Here is an 18,919-nt window from a genome sequence, read left to right as displayed (position 1 = left end):
ATTGGGAATTCTGGGGAAATAGCTGTTAGGCTCTGGCTGAGAGGAGGTGCCTCAGCTGGCCACAAGGCCTAGCAATGTTTGGCCTGGGTGATGTGTCGGCCCGCAGCAGAGGGGAGGAGCATGGGCATGGCCCCCATGAGGGTCGTGAGAAGTTCCCTCTGCCACTGCAGCACATGACTGTGTACTAGAAAGAAGGAGGATCACGTGGATGTGTCTTTCCAGATTGCAAGGGGTCCAGATGCCCCTTTCTCAGGCAGTGTGTTGACTGCCATGGAGGATGTGCAAGCAAGCGCCATCCTCGTAGTGCCCCTGTGGGTTGTGCCTGTGAAGAGCACACACACTGGTTTTGTGGGAAGGCAGGTTAGAGGGACAAAGGGCCGTGGCGAAGGCAGCGTCTGTGGGCGGGAGTGGGGGACAGCTGTGGGAGAGGTACGGGCACATGCAGAGTGAATGTGGGACTGAGGTGGTCGGGGCTCAGAGTGAGGCTTGCATTTCTGGCAGAACCTTTCCTTGAGGCAGGCCACTTGGGAGAGGCAGGCTTGGAAGTGGCAGTCCTGAGAGACTGGCAGAGTGAGACACGTGCTCATCCCTACCAGGGCTTAGGTATATGGTCTGAAAGCTCGGAGGAGAGGTCTGGGCTGTGAGAAGTTTGGGAGTTGCTACATCTGAAATAGCGAGATCACGGGAAGAGATTCCCCAAATGCAGTTAACTATGGCTACATAACAAAGGACACCAAAGCTTAGCAGTTCGTTTAAAGCCAATTATTGTTTGATGCGGAATCCACAGGTTGGGCAGGGCCTGGTGAGAAGAACCTCCTGCTCTGCCCTGTGGCTGTTGGGCCAGCCCAAGATGGCGCACTTGTGTGCAAGGCTGGGCTGTGGGCAAGACCCTGGCTTATGGCCTCTACCTGTGACCATGTGGTCTTCCTCACAGCAGAGTAACTGGGAGCATGAGCAGCCCAAGAGATAGGACATAGAAGTTGTCAGTTTCTTAAGATCCACGCCCAGAAACTGCCACAGCGTCTCTTCCACTTTGTTCTCTCGGTTAAGCTGTAGGGACAAAGGGGAGAGGGGGGCAGAAACTCTAGCTCTCAGTGGGAATTGTGCTGGAGTTTAGGGCCCATTATGCATTGGTCCTACAAGGGGCTTGAAAATATCTGTTGAATGAATGAGTAAATGAAGGGTGTGCGCAAAGACGCAGTACAAGGAATATTGGGGGCACGAGGGGAACAGGTGCTGGAGAAATTCATCTGGAGTTCAGTTGCAGGGAGGCCAGTAGGATCCACACTGGGGAGGGCAGTGGACTCCAGGCTGGGGTCCGCACGTGAGTCCGGGACAGGCTGTCCGACGGGAGAACCAGATAAGGTGCCCACTAGGGTGCCAGTTTAGGGATGGGAGTGGAAGTGAGGCCTAGACCTGACCGCAGCCCTGGGTTCAGCCGATGTGAGTCTGACTGCCAGCTTCGGGCTTCCGCCTGCCCCAGCCTGCCCTCAGGCCTGAACATTCTGTTCCTGGTGCCTGTGGAATGCGTGGAGGACACACCCAACAACAGAACCCCAGGAGTTAGAGGTGGCTTCCCAGCCCCTTCTCCTTCTCTGTGTGAGGTGGGGTCAGCAGGGCCAGTCTCACCTTTGTAGCTGAAGAAAGTGAAGTCACTTTGGAAGCATTTTTATGAGTCTTCCAGGCCATGGAGGGAGAACAGGACTGCGTTTTTTTCTGTGAACACAGCTTCCTGTAGCCATGAACCCCCTGGCTGGACACAACTCGAGATGACCCAGGGCGTGGCTTTCTGCTCGGAGATCCACAGACTGTTGGCCTTGAGGAATAAAACTTGAGGTCTGTAGAGCTGGCCCGAGGAGGCGGTCCCTCTGTGCTGATATCTCCCCAGGCCTCCTCTGCCAGGAGGGGAACAGTCCAGGACACTTGTACAGGGCGAGGTGGCAGCAGACCTCTGTGTGGGCACTCACCAAGGTCAGGCCCCACGTACGGTCCAGCTCTGTCCAGCCCAAGCCAGTATGGACCGGCCTGCTGGGCTGCTGATTGCTGTCAAGGGCGGTGCGAAGGGACCATGAGCCTCCATGGCAGGCCAGCAGAGGGAGGTCCCGGCGGACACACAGCCACTGTCTGAGGAGAGCCTGACCTTCAGAGAGGGACAGCAGGGCCTGGCAGAGTCTCCATAATGAGGCCCTGAGTCACACTGGCCTTTGTTCCTCACTCATCTGTGCTGGCCCTCGGCCAAGGGGCTGTTGGGGAGCTTTCTGCAGGCGCACGGCACCTGGTGACTGGGAAGCTTCTGTTTGTGTGAACTTCGTGGGAACAGCGTCCTGGTGTGGGCCAGGAGGAGAGGACTGGAGCACCCCCGGCTCCGACTTCGTGCTCCTGGGATCGTGTTGCATTGCCTGGCCATGGTGGTCACCCAGCTGAATCTGGAGTTTTGCTTTCGGGGCAAGAAGCTGCGAGGCTTCAGCTGTGAGCTCACCCGGTCCCCACATGGGGTCTTGCCTGAGTCTTTCTTCACCATCATGTGCCAGGTCGTGGTGCCCATTCTGCTGTCCGGCTTGTGCATGATGGCGGCCGGCCTGGTGATGAACACCGTTCAAGTGCGTACTGGGTGTCTGGGCGATCAGGGGTGGGAGACACACTGACCGGGTCTCCTGGCACCACAGACAGGACAGGCTGGATTCATAAGGGGCCTCCAGAGTGGGACAGCAGCCCTGAACCTGCTCTTGCCGCTTGGGTGTCCCGGGTGTCAGTGAGGCTGTCAGGAGGGACCTCCAACACTGAGACCTCAGCGTTGGAGATTCACAGAATGATGGAGGTTTGTTAGAACCTTAGCCTACGTGTGCCTCCTCAGCCCAAGGAGCTCAAACCACCTTCCTCCCAGTGCATGTGGGTTCACGAGGCACAGTCTGCCACTCACCAGTGGAGGGGATTTTTAGTCACACTGTTCTGCCTTGATTTCCCCATCTGTAAAATGGGGATAATGAAAGCCCCAACCTCACAGAATTGTGAGGACCAGATCACTGAGTCTGTGTGCTGTGGTCCCTGTAGGGTAGGGGCATGACCGCTGCAGGCAGAGCTGCGGCATGCCCAGCCCTCAGCATCCTGGTGTGGCCCCTGGTGAAAAAGGACAAGGTTTGGAGCCCGAGGGTGCAGGTGGGAGGGCCACGGCGGTCTCCCTGCAGTGGAGGCATGTGCTGAGGGAGATTCGCTCATCACAATCTGTTTCTCCCCTAGCTTGGTTCAGGCAGCGTGTTGGAATCATTGAGAGGTTTGTGCTATCTGTCAGCTGAAGCATTTCGTAGAGTCAGTTTAGAAAAATTAGAAAATATGCCCAAGCAATGGAGGCAGGCTGTCCCCTCATCTCTATCACCGCTGCTGTGGACCTTTCAAGACAATTTTCTATGTACATATAAACATACACATATATGGTTTATACTATGCAGTTTTGCTTTTTTTTTTTTTTTTTTGAGGTGGAGTCTTGCCCTGTCGCCCAAGCTGGAATGCAATGGCGCAATCTCGGCTCACTGCAACCTCTGCCTCCTGGGTTCAGATGATTCTCCTGCCTCAGTTCCCAAGTAGCTGGGATTACAGGCGCCCACCACCATGCCCAGCTAATTTTTTTTGGATTTTTAGTAGAGATGGGGTGTCACCATGTTGGCCAGGCTGGTCTCGAACTCCTGACCTCGTGATCCACCCACCTCAACCTCCCAAAGTGCTGGGATTACAGGCGTGAGCCACCGTGCCTGGCCCGCAGTTTTGCTTTTTAATCTGTAAATGTAAATTTAAAATTTCAACCCACGAGGACACCCCAAATAGTGTTTCATGTTCCTGAGTGTACGCAGCACCTCCTTCCTTATGGCGACTCAGCGTCTGTCTGTGTCCCGGCTCCAAGTTGGAGAGGGGCAGCCTGTACCCACCAGGCCACCCAGGCTCCTAATGTGAGCTCACAACACCTCCCAGGCAGCTTCTGCTTGCTCATCTCAGTTGATGGGACACTCATCCCCTTTTGGGACTAGGGTGGCCTTTTGCATCCTGGCCAGCCCCCCATTAGAAAGCCTGTGTTTCTGTGGGCTTGCAACCTGAATACCCACTTCCTCCCCCAGTAGCCACACCCTAGAGCTGTGCTTATCGCTTCTTCCCTGAGACCACCCAATTGATGCTGGGGAGAGAGACTGTCAGGCATTCCGGAGGGCTGGGCAGGGAGTGGAGGCCACAAGCAGGTGTTTGCCTTGAAGGAAGAGGGAGCAGTCATTCTTCTTAGAGGTCAGGGGATCTGCAGAGGAGCAGGACAATTTGATTTGGACTTTAAAGGTAATGTAGCAATTTCCAGGATGCCCTGAAAAGACGTGAACATTCCAAGCAGAGGGATTTATGTGCAAAGATATGGGCGGATGATAGTGTGCATTTGTGGAGAGTGAGGGACGGGGTGGCTGCTGTCATGGGGAAAAGGACACTGGGCAGGAATGAGGAGCTCTGTCTGCTCTGCTCAGAGGGTGTGCTGTGCACTGAGTGCAGCAGGTGTTTGCTTTATGTTAAAACGAGTGTCTTGCTGGTTTTATTGAAGGGTAGCATAGACACACAGGAGAGCACACAATTCCTGTGTGCGTCTCCATGGACCACCTCAAGGTACAGGGGCTGTCGCAGCCCCACCTGGGGCATCCTCAGCAGAGCCCCAGCAGAGTCCTCTGTGCTCAGCCGTCTCAGCCCCACCTCTGACTCCAGTGCTGTGGGTTTGCATTGACTGTTCTTGTCATGTGCTTGTGTGTCTTTGGGGTTCATAGGACTTATGTGTTAGGTATACTCAGGAGAGGAGTTGGCAGTGAAGGGTTACAGGTGGCTGAGTGATGGGGTCATACTTGTGCCACAAAACTCACCCCAGGCAGTGGTGTCAAAGATGACCCCGAGGGTGAGGCTGGAGGAGCAGGGAAGAGCTGGGGGACTGTGGGCAGAGTTCAGAGCCCCTGGAGTGCAAGAATCATTATTTCTGATGATTTCAGCCTCCCCAGTGACTGATATAGGCATCTTTAAAGTGTTGCTGGAGAGGGCGGTGGCAGAATTTAAAACTTGTGAAGACTTGAATGTCAGATTGGAGAAAAGAAGGCGTTGAATCCTGGCTGGCAGAGCAGGAAGGACACGGGTGGCGAGGAGAAGTTTGGAGATTTGGGATTTGAGGTGCTTGTGGGGTGTTCAACCAGAGTTGGATGGGCAGATCTTATGCTCACAGAGACTTCTGAGCCGTAGACATTGGGGGGCACCTGCGCAAGCCCAGGGTGTCAGTCAGTGTATTTGCTGTTGGCTACAGGTAACAGGAAACCTAACTCAAAGGGACTTTAAAAACAAAGACACTTATTATCTCTGTAAAGAAGTCTAGAGATAGGACAGAATTGGTTAATTACTGGATTAACTGTGTCACCCAGCATTTTTTCACTTTACATTTGTATTAGTTTGCTAGGACTGCCATAAAAAAAATACCACAGAGCAGGTAGCTTAAACAACAGAAACTGATTTTTTTCCACAATTCCAGAGGCCAGAAGTCTGAGATGAAAGTGTTGGCAGGGTTGGTTTTTGAGCTTTGGAGATGGCCCTGTGTCTTCATATGGTCTCCCCTCTGTATGTGTCTAGGTCCAAATTTCCTCCTCTAATGAGGATGCCACTCATACTGGGCTAGGACTCACCCTCATGACTGCGTTTCAACTTAATTATCTCATTAAAGACAGTCTCTCCAAATACAGTCATGTTTTGGTACTAGGCATGAGGACTTCACCATATGAATTTTGGGGGACACAGTTCAGCCAGTGTCCGTAGACTTTGGTCCCATCACAGTTGTGTGATACCCAATGTGACCAAACAGGACTTCTCAGATCTCACTTGACCAGAGTCATAGCAACCACTGGCAAGGAGGATGGGACCACCGTGCATCAGGGTTCAGCTTCCACCCCATCTCCCGCCTAGGCTTCCTGCTGAAAGCCCCGGGAACACGGAGCAGGTGGGGTGGCTGCTGGAAGATAGTGCTGGGTGGGCAGTGGAAGGGTACTTAAGCTGCAGAAGGAAGAGGGTGTGGGGAGAAAGGAGAACTGAAGAGAAAGCAGGAAGGAAGGTCAGTATTAACATGGTCAGGAGGAGGAAAGGGGCCGAGACTGGGTGGATAGTGAGGTGGGCACAGGACTAGGGGCTAGAGGCTCAGAGGCCAGGGGAGAGGGTGCAGAGCTGTGCCTGTCAGCAAGTGCTTTATCCGTGCGGGGGCCGGGGGACAGTGCCACCCTGCAGGGAGAGCAGCAGATGGGGTTTACCCATCAGGAGGCCACCAGGCAAGGTGTCCTCTCACGCCTCAAAGGTGTCCTCACTTCCTTTAGGGAGACAGTGAGAGCCATAGGGCTGCAGCACTGAGGGTGATGGGTGAGGACAGGCATTTGTTCAAAGGTAGTAGTGCTGGGAGAGCAGGAGGAAGGCTGCTGGGTGGGGCAGGCTGAAAGGAGGGGTTTGCTGTGACTTTGGGGTTGGTGGGTGCCGGGTCTTGGGTATAGGCAGAGAGAGTACCCATGACCACACTGGGCTCCACAGGGGGCTAGGGAGAGTGTGGGTGGTGGTGCCCGAAGGCCAGCTGGGGAGTACGTGATGGTCTTGGTTCCCCTGCTGAGGACAGAGGCCCACCCTATGGTGGGTGGAGGGGTGTGCAGGCTGAGAGGACAACTGCACAGAGCTGTGGCCAGATGCCACCAGGAGACTGTGAGGCATGGGAGGACACCTTGCCTGGTGGCGTTGTTTTCTTCTCAAGTTTTAAGAGAGGGCAAACTCAGGACTCCACCAGAGCTGGAACTGGATTCTGAATTCCACGGCCTGGTAGATAAGGTACAGGAAGAAACTAAACAGTGCTCATCTTCCTTGGTATGAGAGCAGAAAGGAGTCTTAAAGGGCCTCTGGCCTGATCTCTTCACCTTCACGCCTGGTCAAGCCTGTTGCTGGGCAGCTTGTGGACGACTGTCCAAGTCCCTAGAGGCTGAGTGGGTTTGCACATCTTTACACAGCTCTTGCCTCGTAGGGGAGGGACAGGGCCTAGATCCCAGGCCACCTTTCTCCTTGATGACAAAGCAGGGATTTGTTTCCAGGTCTAGAATTCCAAAACCAGGAGAAGCTTCTAGTGTTAGGCATCAAAGATCTCTGCAGCAGCCAGACAGGCAAAATAAATCAGTAGGATCAGATGGGGCATTAAAACTGATTTAGGGGAACATCTAATTGCACGTTAAACAGTTAAGAATTGTTTTCACCTCTACCAATAAGTGTTTTCTCTTCCATTTTCCTTGAAGCATGAATCCCTTTCATCTGTCTTTGAAGTTATTGATTTTTCTACATTTAATGGAATAGAGGCATATTCTATGTTTTTAAAAACCCTGAGCCCCACAGGGTGCTCAGTAGCAGCTTGCACGCAGTCCCTGGACCTGGGGGCAGAGGGAGGCAGGGCCTGCATGGCCTGTGTGAAGATCCTGGATCCCCAGTAGAGGCAGGGCCCTTCCTCAGCCTGGCCGTCTTGTAGGTGTTTGTAGGCCTCCCCATTCATGAGAAATTCCCCAACTTTCTCATCCGGGACCCGTGCATGCCTCTACAGAACACAGTGCAGAGCACATGCAGCAGGGCTGCCACCCGCGGGCCTCCAGCCTGGCCTGGCCCACAGTGTGCTCATGGCCACTGATGCTGATTCAGTGAACAGCACTAAAAAGGTTTTCACAGCTTCATTTATTTCTGTTTAGTTTAAAGCCATTTAAGAAACAACTTAGTCCTATTAGATCATTTTATAGGGAGTGAAAAGTGACTTGCTGAAGGTTCTCTCAAGAAATTTCCAGAGATTTGCTGACGTGTGTGTTTGGCTTATCTCCTTACTCTTTCCTTACCAGCACTGGCCTGTGTTTGTGGAGGTGAAAGACCTTTTGACGTTGGTGCCGCCCCTGGTGGGCTTGAAGGGGAACCTGGAGATGACACTGGCATCCAGACTCTCCACAGCTGTAAGTGGACACTTGGACATTCGAGGCGGCCACAACGTGGGGCAGGCGCGTCCCTACCACCTGGTCTCCCCTGGCTCGTGGGCGGTGGGTTGGATTCTCCAAAACAATGGATATTTCTGGGTTTTGTTACCTCATGATGCTGTCCCTGGTCCCTCTCCCAGCCCAGCACCCTGGCTTTCCACTACCAAACTGGATGACTGAGGGATGTGCACAACCCTGCATGCCCCTGTTCCTCCTTTGACCTAAATGTCAGTGGGTGCCATGTGCCCCGAGTCTGCACACCGCCCTCCCACCCACATCCACCTGGACCCTGAGCTCAGCCCCATCACACATTCACGCAGAAGACACGACAAGCAATGCAGACCTGATGGAGGGTTCCATGGAGGAGACAGGAAGGGTTTGTCACCCAGGTTAACCTTCCTCAGTGGCTTCTACTCCCCAGAATGGCTCCCTGAATGCTTGATCACTGGAGGTGTCTTCTCTGGGCACTTGAACCAACACAGTTTCTAGCTTTGCCAGCTCTTCTCACACCTTCCCAGCTATCCCAGGAGACTGAAGCTTTTTCCCTTCTACTACACAGAATGGTTTCTCCCTTTCTCTGATGCCCATGTGATATCCTGTAGGTGACAAAGACTGTGGCAAGAGGAGGTTGTGGTGTGTTCAAGGAACTGAGAGGACAGCAACATAGCTAGAGAGCAGAGGGCAGATGGGGTGGGGGCAGGGGGCTGCTGAACATGAGGCTGAAGAGATAGGTGAGGTGTGAGTGGCCCAACAGTGGCCCTGAAGATAACCAGGTCCTGGTCTTGGAACCCGTGGATGTTAACTTATAGGGAAGAGGCCTTTGCAGAAGTGACTAAGAGAAGCCCCTTGGGATGGGAGATTGTTGTGGATTATCCAGATAGACCCAGTGTAACCACAGGGGTCCTTATAGAGGGGAACAGAGAGACATTTCAGACAGGAGAAAAGGCCATGTGGTGGAAGCAGCATACAAGAGGAAAGATGCTGTGCTCCTGGCTTTGATGACGGAGGAAGCGCCGTGAGCCAAGAGATGGAGCTCTCTGTGCTGGGAAAGAGAAGGAGACAGATTCTCCCCTAGAGCTTCCAGAGAGAGTGAGGTTTTGATTTTGGCCCCATAAGACTCATTTCAGACTCCTGTCCTCCAGAACTGTAAGAGGATGGATTTCTTTTGTTTTAAGCCACTAAGTTTGTTATAACAGCAAGAGGAAACTAACACATGGGGCCAGATCATGTGGAGCCTTGTGGGATGTGGAAATGTCTGAGCAGCTGGTAACATGATGCAGGCACACACATGCACACACAACTCGTGTGTATACATGCATATATGTGTGCACAATTGTTTTGGTCAGTGTTTGGGAGGGAAAAAAATATTGATAGTAATCTCCGCCATGGAGGCATTTCAGGTGTTTGTTTCATAGTACTTAACTGCATTTTTTTTTTTTTTTTTGAGGCAGTTTTGCTGTGTCACCCAGGCCGGAGTCCAGTGGCATGATCTTGGCTCACTGCATCCCCTGCCTCCTGGGCTCAAGTGATTCTCATGCCTAAGCCTCCTGAGTAGCTGGATTACACCCGGCCAATTTTTGTATTTTTAGCAGAGGCATGGTTTCACCATGTTGGTCAGGTTGGTCTTGAACTCCTGACCTCAAGTGACCTCCCAAACTGCTGGGATTATACGCATGAGTCACTGTGCCCAGCCCGTAACTACATTTTAAACACTTCTCTACAATGATCATATCTTAGTGTTTTAATTCTCTTAAAATACGTAAAACACGAGAGGAAGAACTATTAATGTAATTCTTGAACTCCTGACCTCATGATCCACCTGCCTGGGCCTCCCGAAGTGCTGGGATTACAGGCGTGAGCCACCGTGCCTGGCCATATTAATGTAATTCATTACAACAGTCTCAAAGGAGAATAGACACATTATTATCACAGTAGAACCTTCAAAGGTTTTACTTCTTTTTTTTTTTTTTTTTTGAGATGGGGTCTTGCTCATCGCCCAGGCTGGAGTGCAGTGGTGCGATCTCGGCTCACTGCAAGCTCCGCCTCCTGGGTTCATGCCATTCTCCTGTCTCAGCCTCCCGAATAGCTGGGACTACAGGCGCCCGCCACCACGCCTGGCTAATTTTTTGTATTTTTAGTAGAGACGGCATTTCACCGTGTTAGCCAGGATAGTCTCGATCTCCTGACCTCATGATCCGCCCGCCTCGGCCTCCCAAAGTGCTGGGATTACAGGTGTGAGCCACCGCGCCCGGCCTCAAAAAGTTTAAAACTCAAAGGTTTTACTTTGTTATTTTTTCAAAAAAATCAGTCTTAAGGTATAAATTGATAACAATAAAAACAGAGGGTTTAAGTGTGCAGGTCAATGACTTTTGATGAATACATACACCTTTGTAGCTATGACTCTAGTTGAGACACAGAACATCTCCATCTCCCTGGGAAGTTCTTGTCACTGTTGCAGCCCACTCCCCTACTCCATACCGGACCCTCTGATCTACCTTCAATCTCCATCTATTAGTTTTGCCTTCAACTCCCATATGTGACTTACAAAGATACTCTTAGTGCAACTTGAAACAGAAGAATATTTTATTTATGTTGTTCTGTGTATTCTGGCTAGTATAATAAACTAGGAAAAGAAAATAAGAGTCTTAAATATTGGAAAGGAAGACAAAAACTTATGTTATTAGTGATATGCTTACCTTCTTGGAAAATCTAAGCAAATCACTTAGAAAACTGTAAAACAAACAGTAAAGTGGGCCAGTTTCAAAACATCTAAATGAAATAAAATATATACATTAACATACATAAACTTGTCTCTATATACTCCTGTTCACACTGGAAATAGTCGTTTATAAAGTATAATTTAAAAAGAGATTCCCTTCAAACTATTAACCAGTTTTTAAATAGTTTCAGAATAATCCTCAAAACACAATGCGCAAAACCTATACAAATAAACTACAAAGCTTTATAAAGAGAAATAAAAATTTGGAGAGAGGTGAAGTTCCTGAATGGCAAAAGTCAATGTTGTAAAGTTATCAATTCTCTTTCTTTTAGCTTATAAAATTAATACAAATTTTTCTAATAACTAGTGATGGTGAGCATGAATGTGCTTATTGGCCATTTGTACGTCTTCTTTGGAAAACTGTCTATTCAAGTCCTTTACTCAGTTTTTAATTAGTTTTCTTGGTTGTTCTGTTGTTGAGTTGTAGTTCCTCATATATTCTGAATATTAATCTCTTATCAGTATATGCTTGGCAAATATTTTCTCCAGTTCTGTAGGATACCTTTTTGCCTTATGTCCTTTAATGCACAGAAGTTTTTAATTTTCATGTAGTTCATCTATTTTTGCTTTTGTCACCTGTGCTTTTGGTGTCATATCCAAGAAATCATTGCCAAGTCTAATGCCTTGAAACTTTTTGCCTATGTTTTCTTTTGATTACTTTTGTAGTTTGAATTCTTGTTTAGGTCTTTGATTCATTTCGAGTTTATTTTTGTACATGGTGTAACATAAGCATCCAACTTCATTCTTTTGCATGTGGATATTTGGTTTTCCCAGCTCCATTTTTTTGAAGACTGTCCTTTTCCCATTGAATGTCCATGGCACCCTTGTCATTTGACCGTATATTTGAGGGTTTATTTCCAGGATATTTTATTCCATTGATCTCTATGCCTGTCTTTATACCACACCATTCAGATTACTGTAGTTTTGTAATAAGTTTTGAAGTCATGAAGTATGAGACCTCCAACCTTGTTCTTTCTTGAGATTGTTTGGGCTATTCAGGGTCCCTTAAATTCCATAGGAATTTATGAATGTATTTTTCTATTTAATCAAAATACAGCATTTAGTTCTTGTTTGTTTGTTTGTTTTGAGACACGGTCACCCAGGCTGGAGTGCAGTGGCATGAACATGGCTTACTGTACCCTCTGCCTCCCAGGCTCAGGTGATCTTCCTACCTCAGCCTCCTGAGTTGCTGGGACCACAGGCATGAACCACTGCACCCAGCTAATTTTTGTATTCTTTGTAGAGACAGGATTTCACTATGTTGCCCAGGCTGGTCTCAAACTCCTGAGCTCAAGCTGTTTGCCCACTTTGGCCTCCCAAAGTGCTGGGATTACAGGCGTGAGTCACTGTGCTGGCCAGCATTTAGTTTTTTTGCTTAAATATTTTAATGTTTAGGTTTTGATGAGATTGTATTAAATTTGTAGATTCTTCAGCTAATATTGACATCTTTCTTTTTCTTTCTTTTTTTTTTTTTTTTTTTTGAGATGGAGTTTTGCTCCATCGCCCAGGCTGGAGTACAGTCACGCGATCTCAGCTCACTGCAACCTCCACCTCCCGGATTCAAACAATTCTCCTGCCTTAGCCTCCCAAGTAGCTGGGATTACAGGCACCTGCCACCATGCCTGGCTAATTTTTGTATTTTTAATAGAGTTGGGGTTTCACCGTGTTGGCCAGGCTGGTCTTGAACTCCTGACCTCAAGTGATCCACCTGCCTCAACCTCCCAAAGTGCTGGGATTACAGGCATGAGCCACCGTGCCCAGCCTAGTATTGACATCTTAACAATATTAAGTCTTCCAGTCCATGGATTTGGCATGTCTTTTCATTTATTTGTGTCTTCTTGAATTTCTTCGGAAACACTTTGTGGTTTTTAATGTACTAGTCTTTTGCCTTCTTGGTTAAGTTAATTCATAAGTGTTTTATCCCTTTTGATGCTATTATAAATGGTGTTGTTTTTTAATTCTTTTTTGAATTATTCATTGTTATTATATAGAAACACAACTGATTTTTGTTTGTTGATTTTGTATCCTTCATCTTTGCTGAATTCATTTATTATAAAAATTTGTGTGTGTGTGTGTGTAATCCTTAGAGTTTTCAACATACAAGATTACATTATCTGCAAACAGAGATAATATTACTTCTTCTTTTCCAGTTCATATACCTTTTACTTTTTTTTATTTCTTGCCTAATTTCTTTGGCCAGAACTTTTAGTAGTGTGTTAAATAGAAGTAGTGAAAGCAGGCATCCTTGTCCTGTTCCTGATCTTGGAGCAAAAGTTTGTCTGCCACCATTAAGAGTGATGTTTACTGTGGGATTTTCACATATAATCTTTATTATGTTGAAGTAGTTTCCTTTTATTTCTAGTTTCTTGGGTGTGTTTTTTTAATCATAGAAAGATGTTGAATTTTGTCAGATGCTTTGTTCATCATGTGGTTTTTTTTCCCCCATTGATTCTGTTAACATGGATTGATTGATTTTTCTGTGTGGAACTATCTTGTATTCCAGGAACAAACCCACTTGGTCATGGTGCATAATCCTTTTAATATACTGTTGTATTCAGTTTATTAGTATTCTTTGAAGATTTTTGCATCAATATTCAGCAGATATTGGCCTGTAGATTTTTCTTCTAGTGTCTTTGTCTGGCTTTGGTGTTAGGGTAACACTGTTCTCATAGGATGAATTTGAAAGTATTTCTCCCTCTTCAATTTTCTGGGACAGTTTATGGAGGATTGGTGTTAATTTTTCTTTAAATGTTTGGTAGAAGTCACTAGTGAAGCCTTCTGGTCCTGGGTTTTCTTTGTTGGGAGGTCTTAATTACTGATTTAGTTTTCTTAGTTTTCAGCATATTCCGATTTTCTATTTCCCCATGATTCAGTCGTGGTAAATTGTGTTTCTCTAGGAATATATCATTTCAGTTAGGCTGCCTAGTGTGTTTGGATACAATTTCCTCTCTTGTATTCCTTTTTATTTCTGTAGAATCAGTAGTTATGTCCCATTTTCATTTTTAATTACAATTTTTTGAGACTTCTTTTTTTCTTAGTCAATTTAGCTAAAGGCTTTGAGTTGTTTTTTTGTTTTGTTTTGTTTTGTTTTTTAAGGAACTAATCAATTCTTAGTTTCATTGATTTTTCTCTGTTATCTTTCTATTCTCTAGTTTATTTATCCCTGCTATAATCTTTATTATTTCCTTTTTTCTGTGAACTTTGGGTTTAGTTTGCTCTTTTCTTAGTTTCCTAAGGTATAAGTTCAGGTGGTTTATTTGAGATCTTTTTTTTTTAATGGAATTGTTTACAGCTATAAATTTCCCTTTAAAACTGCTTTCACTGCATCTTATAAATTATGATGTGTTGTATTTTCATTTTCATTTGTCTCGAGATATCTTCTAATTTACTTTGGAATTTTTTTTTTTTTTTTGGACCCACTGGTTGTTCACGTGTGTGTTGCTTGATTTCCACATTTTTGGAGATTCTTCAATCTGGAGATTGGAAAATATACTCTGTATGATTTTAATCATCTCAAATATATTAAGACTGGTTTCATGGCCTAACATATGATCTCTCTTGGAGAATGTTTCATGTTCACATTTCATTGAGAAAAATGTGTATTCTTCCATTGTTTGGTGGAGTGTTTTGTACGTTTTTTAGGTCCAGTCTATTCCTAGTGTTATTCAAACCGTCTGTTTCCTTACTGATCTTCTGTCTGGTTGTTGTATTCATCATTGATGGTGTGGTATTGAAGTCTCCAACTATTGTTGAACTCCTCTCTGTTTCTTTCTTCAGTTCTGTCAGTGTTTGCATCATATGTTTTGGGAACTTTGATGTTTGGTAAAACATGTTTCACTATTTGTAATTGTTCTATCTTTGGGATGATTTCATCCTTTTATCATTGTATAATGTCTTTCTTTGTATTTTGTAACAGTTTTTGACTTAAAGTCCATTTTGTCTTAAATTAGCATAGCCACCCCAGCCCTCTTTTGCTACTATTTGCATGGAATATCTTTTACCATCTTTTCACAATAAACCTTTATGTGTCCTTAAATCTAAAGTGAATTTCTTATGGACAACATATAGTTGAATCCTGTTTTTGTTTTGTTTTGTTCTTAATCCATTCTGCCAGTCTTTGTATTTTGATTAGGGGATTTAACCCATTTACATTGAAAGTAATTACTGATAGGGAAGGACTTACTGTTGCCATTTTATTTGTTTTCTGTGTCTTAATAGCTTTTTTTGTCTCTTATTTCTTCCCTATTACCTTCCTCTGTAGTGGTTTGTTTTTTGTTTTTGTTTTGGCAGTGATATGTTTTGATTGCCTTCTTAATTCTTTTTGTTTGTATTTTATAAATGTTTTCTTTGTAATTACCATGGGGATTACATACAGCATCCTAAAGTTATTACAATCTACCTTAAACTGACAGCAGCTTAACTTCAATTGCATATAAAACTCTACTGTTTACAGTTCTGCCTCTGAACTTTGTTATTGATGTCATAATATTTCTTTTTATATTGTGTACCTATTAAAATAAAGTTATACTTTTGTGCTTTTGTGTTTTAAATGCTTATAAAAAATTTTTACAAACCAATTTTAAAATAATACAATTTTTAATACCTTTTTGTGCATTTACCTTTATTGGAGAACATTATATTTTCATTTAGCTTCAAGTTCCTGTCTGGCATTCTTTCATTTCCACTTAAAGGACTCTCTTTACCATTTCTTGTAGGGCAGATCTAGTAATAATGAACTCCCTTAGCTTTCATTTAGGAATGTCTTAATTTTTCCCTCATTTGTGTAAAATAGTTTTGCCAGATATAGAATTCTCAGTTGACAGGTGTTTTTATCCGGCACTTTAAATATATTAATATTATTACCTCTGGACTGCAGGTTTCTGCTGAGAAATCCACTGATGATTTTATTGAGGATCTTTTGTATGTTATGAGTCTTTTTCCTCTGTTGGCTTTGAAGATTCTCTTTTTGTTTTTGACTTTCAAATAGTTTGTTTATAATGTGTCTCAGTATCGATATTTTTGAGTTTATCCTACTTAAAATTCATATACCTTACATTTCTATATTCATATCTTTTTTTTTCAAATGTGGGAAGTTTTTGGCCATTGTTTCTTCAAACAAGCTCTCTGCCCACTTATCTCTCTCTTTCCTTTCTGGAATTCCAAATTGTATGTATTACAATGGAGTGTTCTATAATTTCCTTAAGTTTTATTCATTTTTCTTAAATCTTCTTTATTTTTGTTCTTCAGACTTGATAATTTCAAATGACCTATTTTCAAATTTGCTCATTCCTCTGTTAGAGTTTGCTGTTGAACCTCTGCAGAGAATTTTTCAATTCAATTATTGTTTTTTTCAGTTCCAGTATTTCTATTTGGTTCTTTCTTTATGATTTCTATTTCTTTGTTGACATTTTCATCTTGTTCATATCTTTTTTTTTAATTTCCTACAGTTATATGTCATTTAGCTCACTGAACATATTTAAGATAGTTGTTTTAAAGTCTTTGCAAGCTTGAAGACTTTCTTTAGTATCTGTCAATTTTTTTTGTTTTTATGACTAGACTGTGTTTTACTTTTTTTGGGTATCCTTTCTCATCTTTTATTAAAAATCAAGTATTTGCAAAACAGCTCTCTCCCCAATCTTTGCAGACTGGCTCTGTGCAGGGAAAAATCTTCACCAATTAGTCTGGCATGAAGGCTTAAGGTCTTTTTAGGGGTTTTCTGGCATGCATCTCCCAGGGCCTGTGGATGTGCTTTTTCTCTCCAATTCCCCCATATACAAGGCTGCTTTTAAATGTCTTAATTTCCCTCAGAGTGTCAACTCCGCTTCTTCTCTGGGCCTTGACATTCTATTGTGTTCCTCTGTCCATAGTCTCTTTCCCCTAGGTACCCATGGGTCTACATTTCCTCCATGGCTCTAACATGTTGGGCACCTCTGTGGCCTTCATCCTAATGTCCAAACAGTGTCACCATTTCCATTTGCTCTCGAGAGAGAGAGACAGAAACCAGTTACTTGGGCAGCTCCCAGGCAAGCCAGAGGATAGCCAGCAGGTTCTATTCCTTTCTTTCCTTCTTTCTTTCTAGGATTAGGTGATTTCTCCCAACCGCACCATGCTGTGCGGAGGAGGGGGTGGTGCAAGGGCAAGCAGAAACACCATGGAATTTCCTACTGGTTTGAGGGTGGCTTTTTCTTGGTTGGATTTTCTCTTGGTTGCTGCAGATCTTAACTGGTTTCTGGGCTGCCTCAAAGTATTTTGGTCAGTCCGTTTCTTATTTGATGTGTCTGTGGGGAAACAAGGGCCTGGAGGTGCCTATTCACCATCTTGCTGGTGCCACTCTTTCTCAGCTGCCTTTTAAATTTATTTTTGCTTTGATTGAGTACATCCTCTACTAATTGTTTTAGATAAGATTTGTTGGAAGTCAACTTTGGACATTTGGAGTTGGAAAATGCTTTACTTTTTCCTTACCATTGAATGCCAGCCTGGCTGGCTAGGGAATGCAATGTTCACAATTATTTTCCTGCAGTACTGAAGTTATAGTTTCAGTACCTTCTTGTGCCCAGTGTTGCTGATGGAAGCCTGTGCCCTTTTGAGTCTCATTTTTTTTAGGTAATTTATCTTTCTATCCTTTTTGGAGATTTTTTTCTTTTATCATCTGTGTTATGGAATTTCACCATGATGTTTCTGGCATAGACTTTTTCTCATTGTCTTACATGTATCTTGGAGTTTTTCAATCTAAAGACATCTGTCTTCAGCTCTATAGAAAACTTTTTGGGTTTTTTGTATTTTTATATTCATTCTTATTCATTTCCCCGCCCTCCCCTCCCTGGAACTCCTATTTGGGTACATATTGTAGTTTCTGAGTCTACCTTTTTGAGTTTCTTAACTCTTTTTTCATACTCCCTACATTTCTGCTAGAATACTTCTGCTCCATTTAATTTTTCACTGATTCACTCATCACTCTCTCTCTTTAACCACTGTGCTATTGAAATCATCTAATGAAAAGATTTTTTTTTAATTTTAAATTCAGAAATAGAATATGTACTTTCTAGAATCTCAAAAATTATCTTTTTATTTATGAGGGACCATTCTCTGACATCTCATTTAGTTAACTTATCCTAGATACTTACTTGGTTTCATACTTTGATTCTGTTTCCCTAGATTTTGTACTTCCATTGGTTGACTTTGATGAATTTCAAACTCAGAGCCTTGTGGCTTGCCTTTAGTGAATAGGTGCTTGTGCATAATTTTATTTTAGATTTACACTTACCTCGTAGATCTGCAAATACTGCCCTTAGTTAGAGGAAGCTCTCTCTAAGGATTGGAGGGAGGGCAGTCAGAATGTGTTGCCTAGACTATGTGCCAGTAACTCTTTTCATGGGTATGGGGGCTCTGTGTCCCTCTTGTCACGGCCACTTGGGGCACTGCCCCGCCTCTCTGACCCCATCACTCTCGCTGCATCTGCTTGGAGCTAGGCCAGGTGGCCACATCTCATTCTTGGCACAAACCAAGCAGGCAGGGGAAAGGTCAACCCTCCTTGAAGCTCCTGCAGAGGTCTCTGCAGCAAATGCCCTTTCAGCTGCTCCAGGCTCCCTTCTGCTCCCATTATCCCCAGGACTACCTCTGCCTTTTGCAATAGGCCTTTCCTCTGTAGTTTTCAGTTATGGATTCTCTTGTCAACCCAATTTATCACTTTCCATTGTTAAGGGATTCCTTTTCATTTCTGTTACAGTATAAATACCTCTTCTTGTTTTCCATCGCTCTATTACATTTTAAAAACTATCTCCTCAGTGCTAGAATGAATCCTGTGATGCTGGATTCGGGTTGGAAATAAGCATGAACTCATGTTTATTGTAATATGTATGTAGAGAGATATTTATGGTGTATATAGATGCATGGATAGTTACTTTATTCTTGAGGTTAAAAGCCTGCGCTCATATTTATTCTGTTGCTGAAATGGTTCTAGCTCGGGTGGCTCCTGCTTCCTGACATGCCCCACCCGCTCTTGGGCACTCCCTTACCTTTTGGCACTGTGAAATACTCCAGGTACACACTTTGTATTTTCCTTGCCCTGGCCCTAGAATGAGCCATTTTCCTAAGGAAGCTGGCTCTTTTATTGAAGAAC

The 18,919-nt window shown here is 44.8% G+C and overlaps 1 protein-coding gene across 3 annotated transcripts in view; it reads left to right on the top strand.

Moving 5' to 3' along the window:
• The window catches only part of SLC41A3 (solute carrier family 41 member 3), a 93,172-nt gene that overhangs the window by 39,671 nt on the left and 34,582 nt on the right, over nt 1-18,919 (top strand). For 2 of the 3 annotated variants that reach the window (XM_025375413.1, XM_025375410.1), the window contains one exon: nt 7,893-8,000. In XM_025375413.1, the coding sequence (XP_025231198.1) occupies nt 7,971-8,000 (30 nt within the window). In that variant the 5' untranslated portion in view covers nt 7,893-7,970. Of the gene's footprint in view, nt 1-1,593; nt 2,601-7,892; nt 8,001-18,919 lie in introns of those variants that run through there. The other variant, XM_025375412.1, reaches the window with a different exon arrangement.

This window comes from Theropithecus gelada, chromosome 2 (genome assembly GCF_003255815.1).
Source record: "Theropithecus gelada isolate Dixy chromosome 2, Tgel_1.0, whole genome shotgun sequence".
Classification (NCBI taxonomy): Eukaryota; Metazoa; Chordata; class Mammalia; order Primates; family Cercopithecidae; genus Theropithecus; species Theropithecus gelada.
The sequence above is the reverse complement of the archived record's forward strand: the minus strand, read 5'-3'. Positions and strand labels throughout refer to the sequence as shown.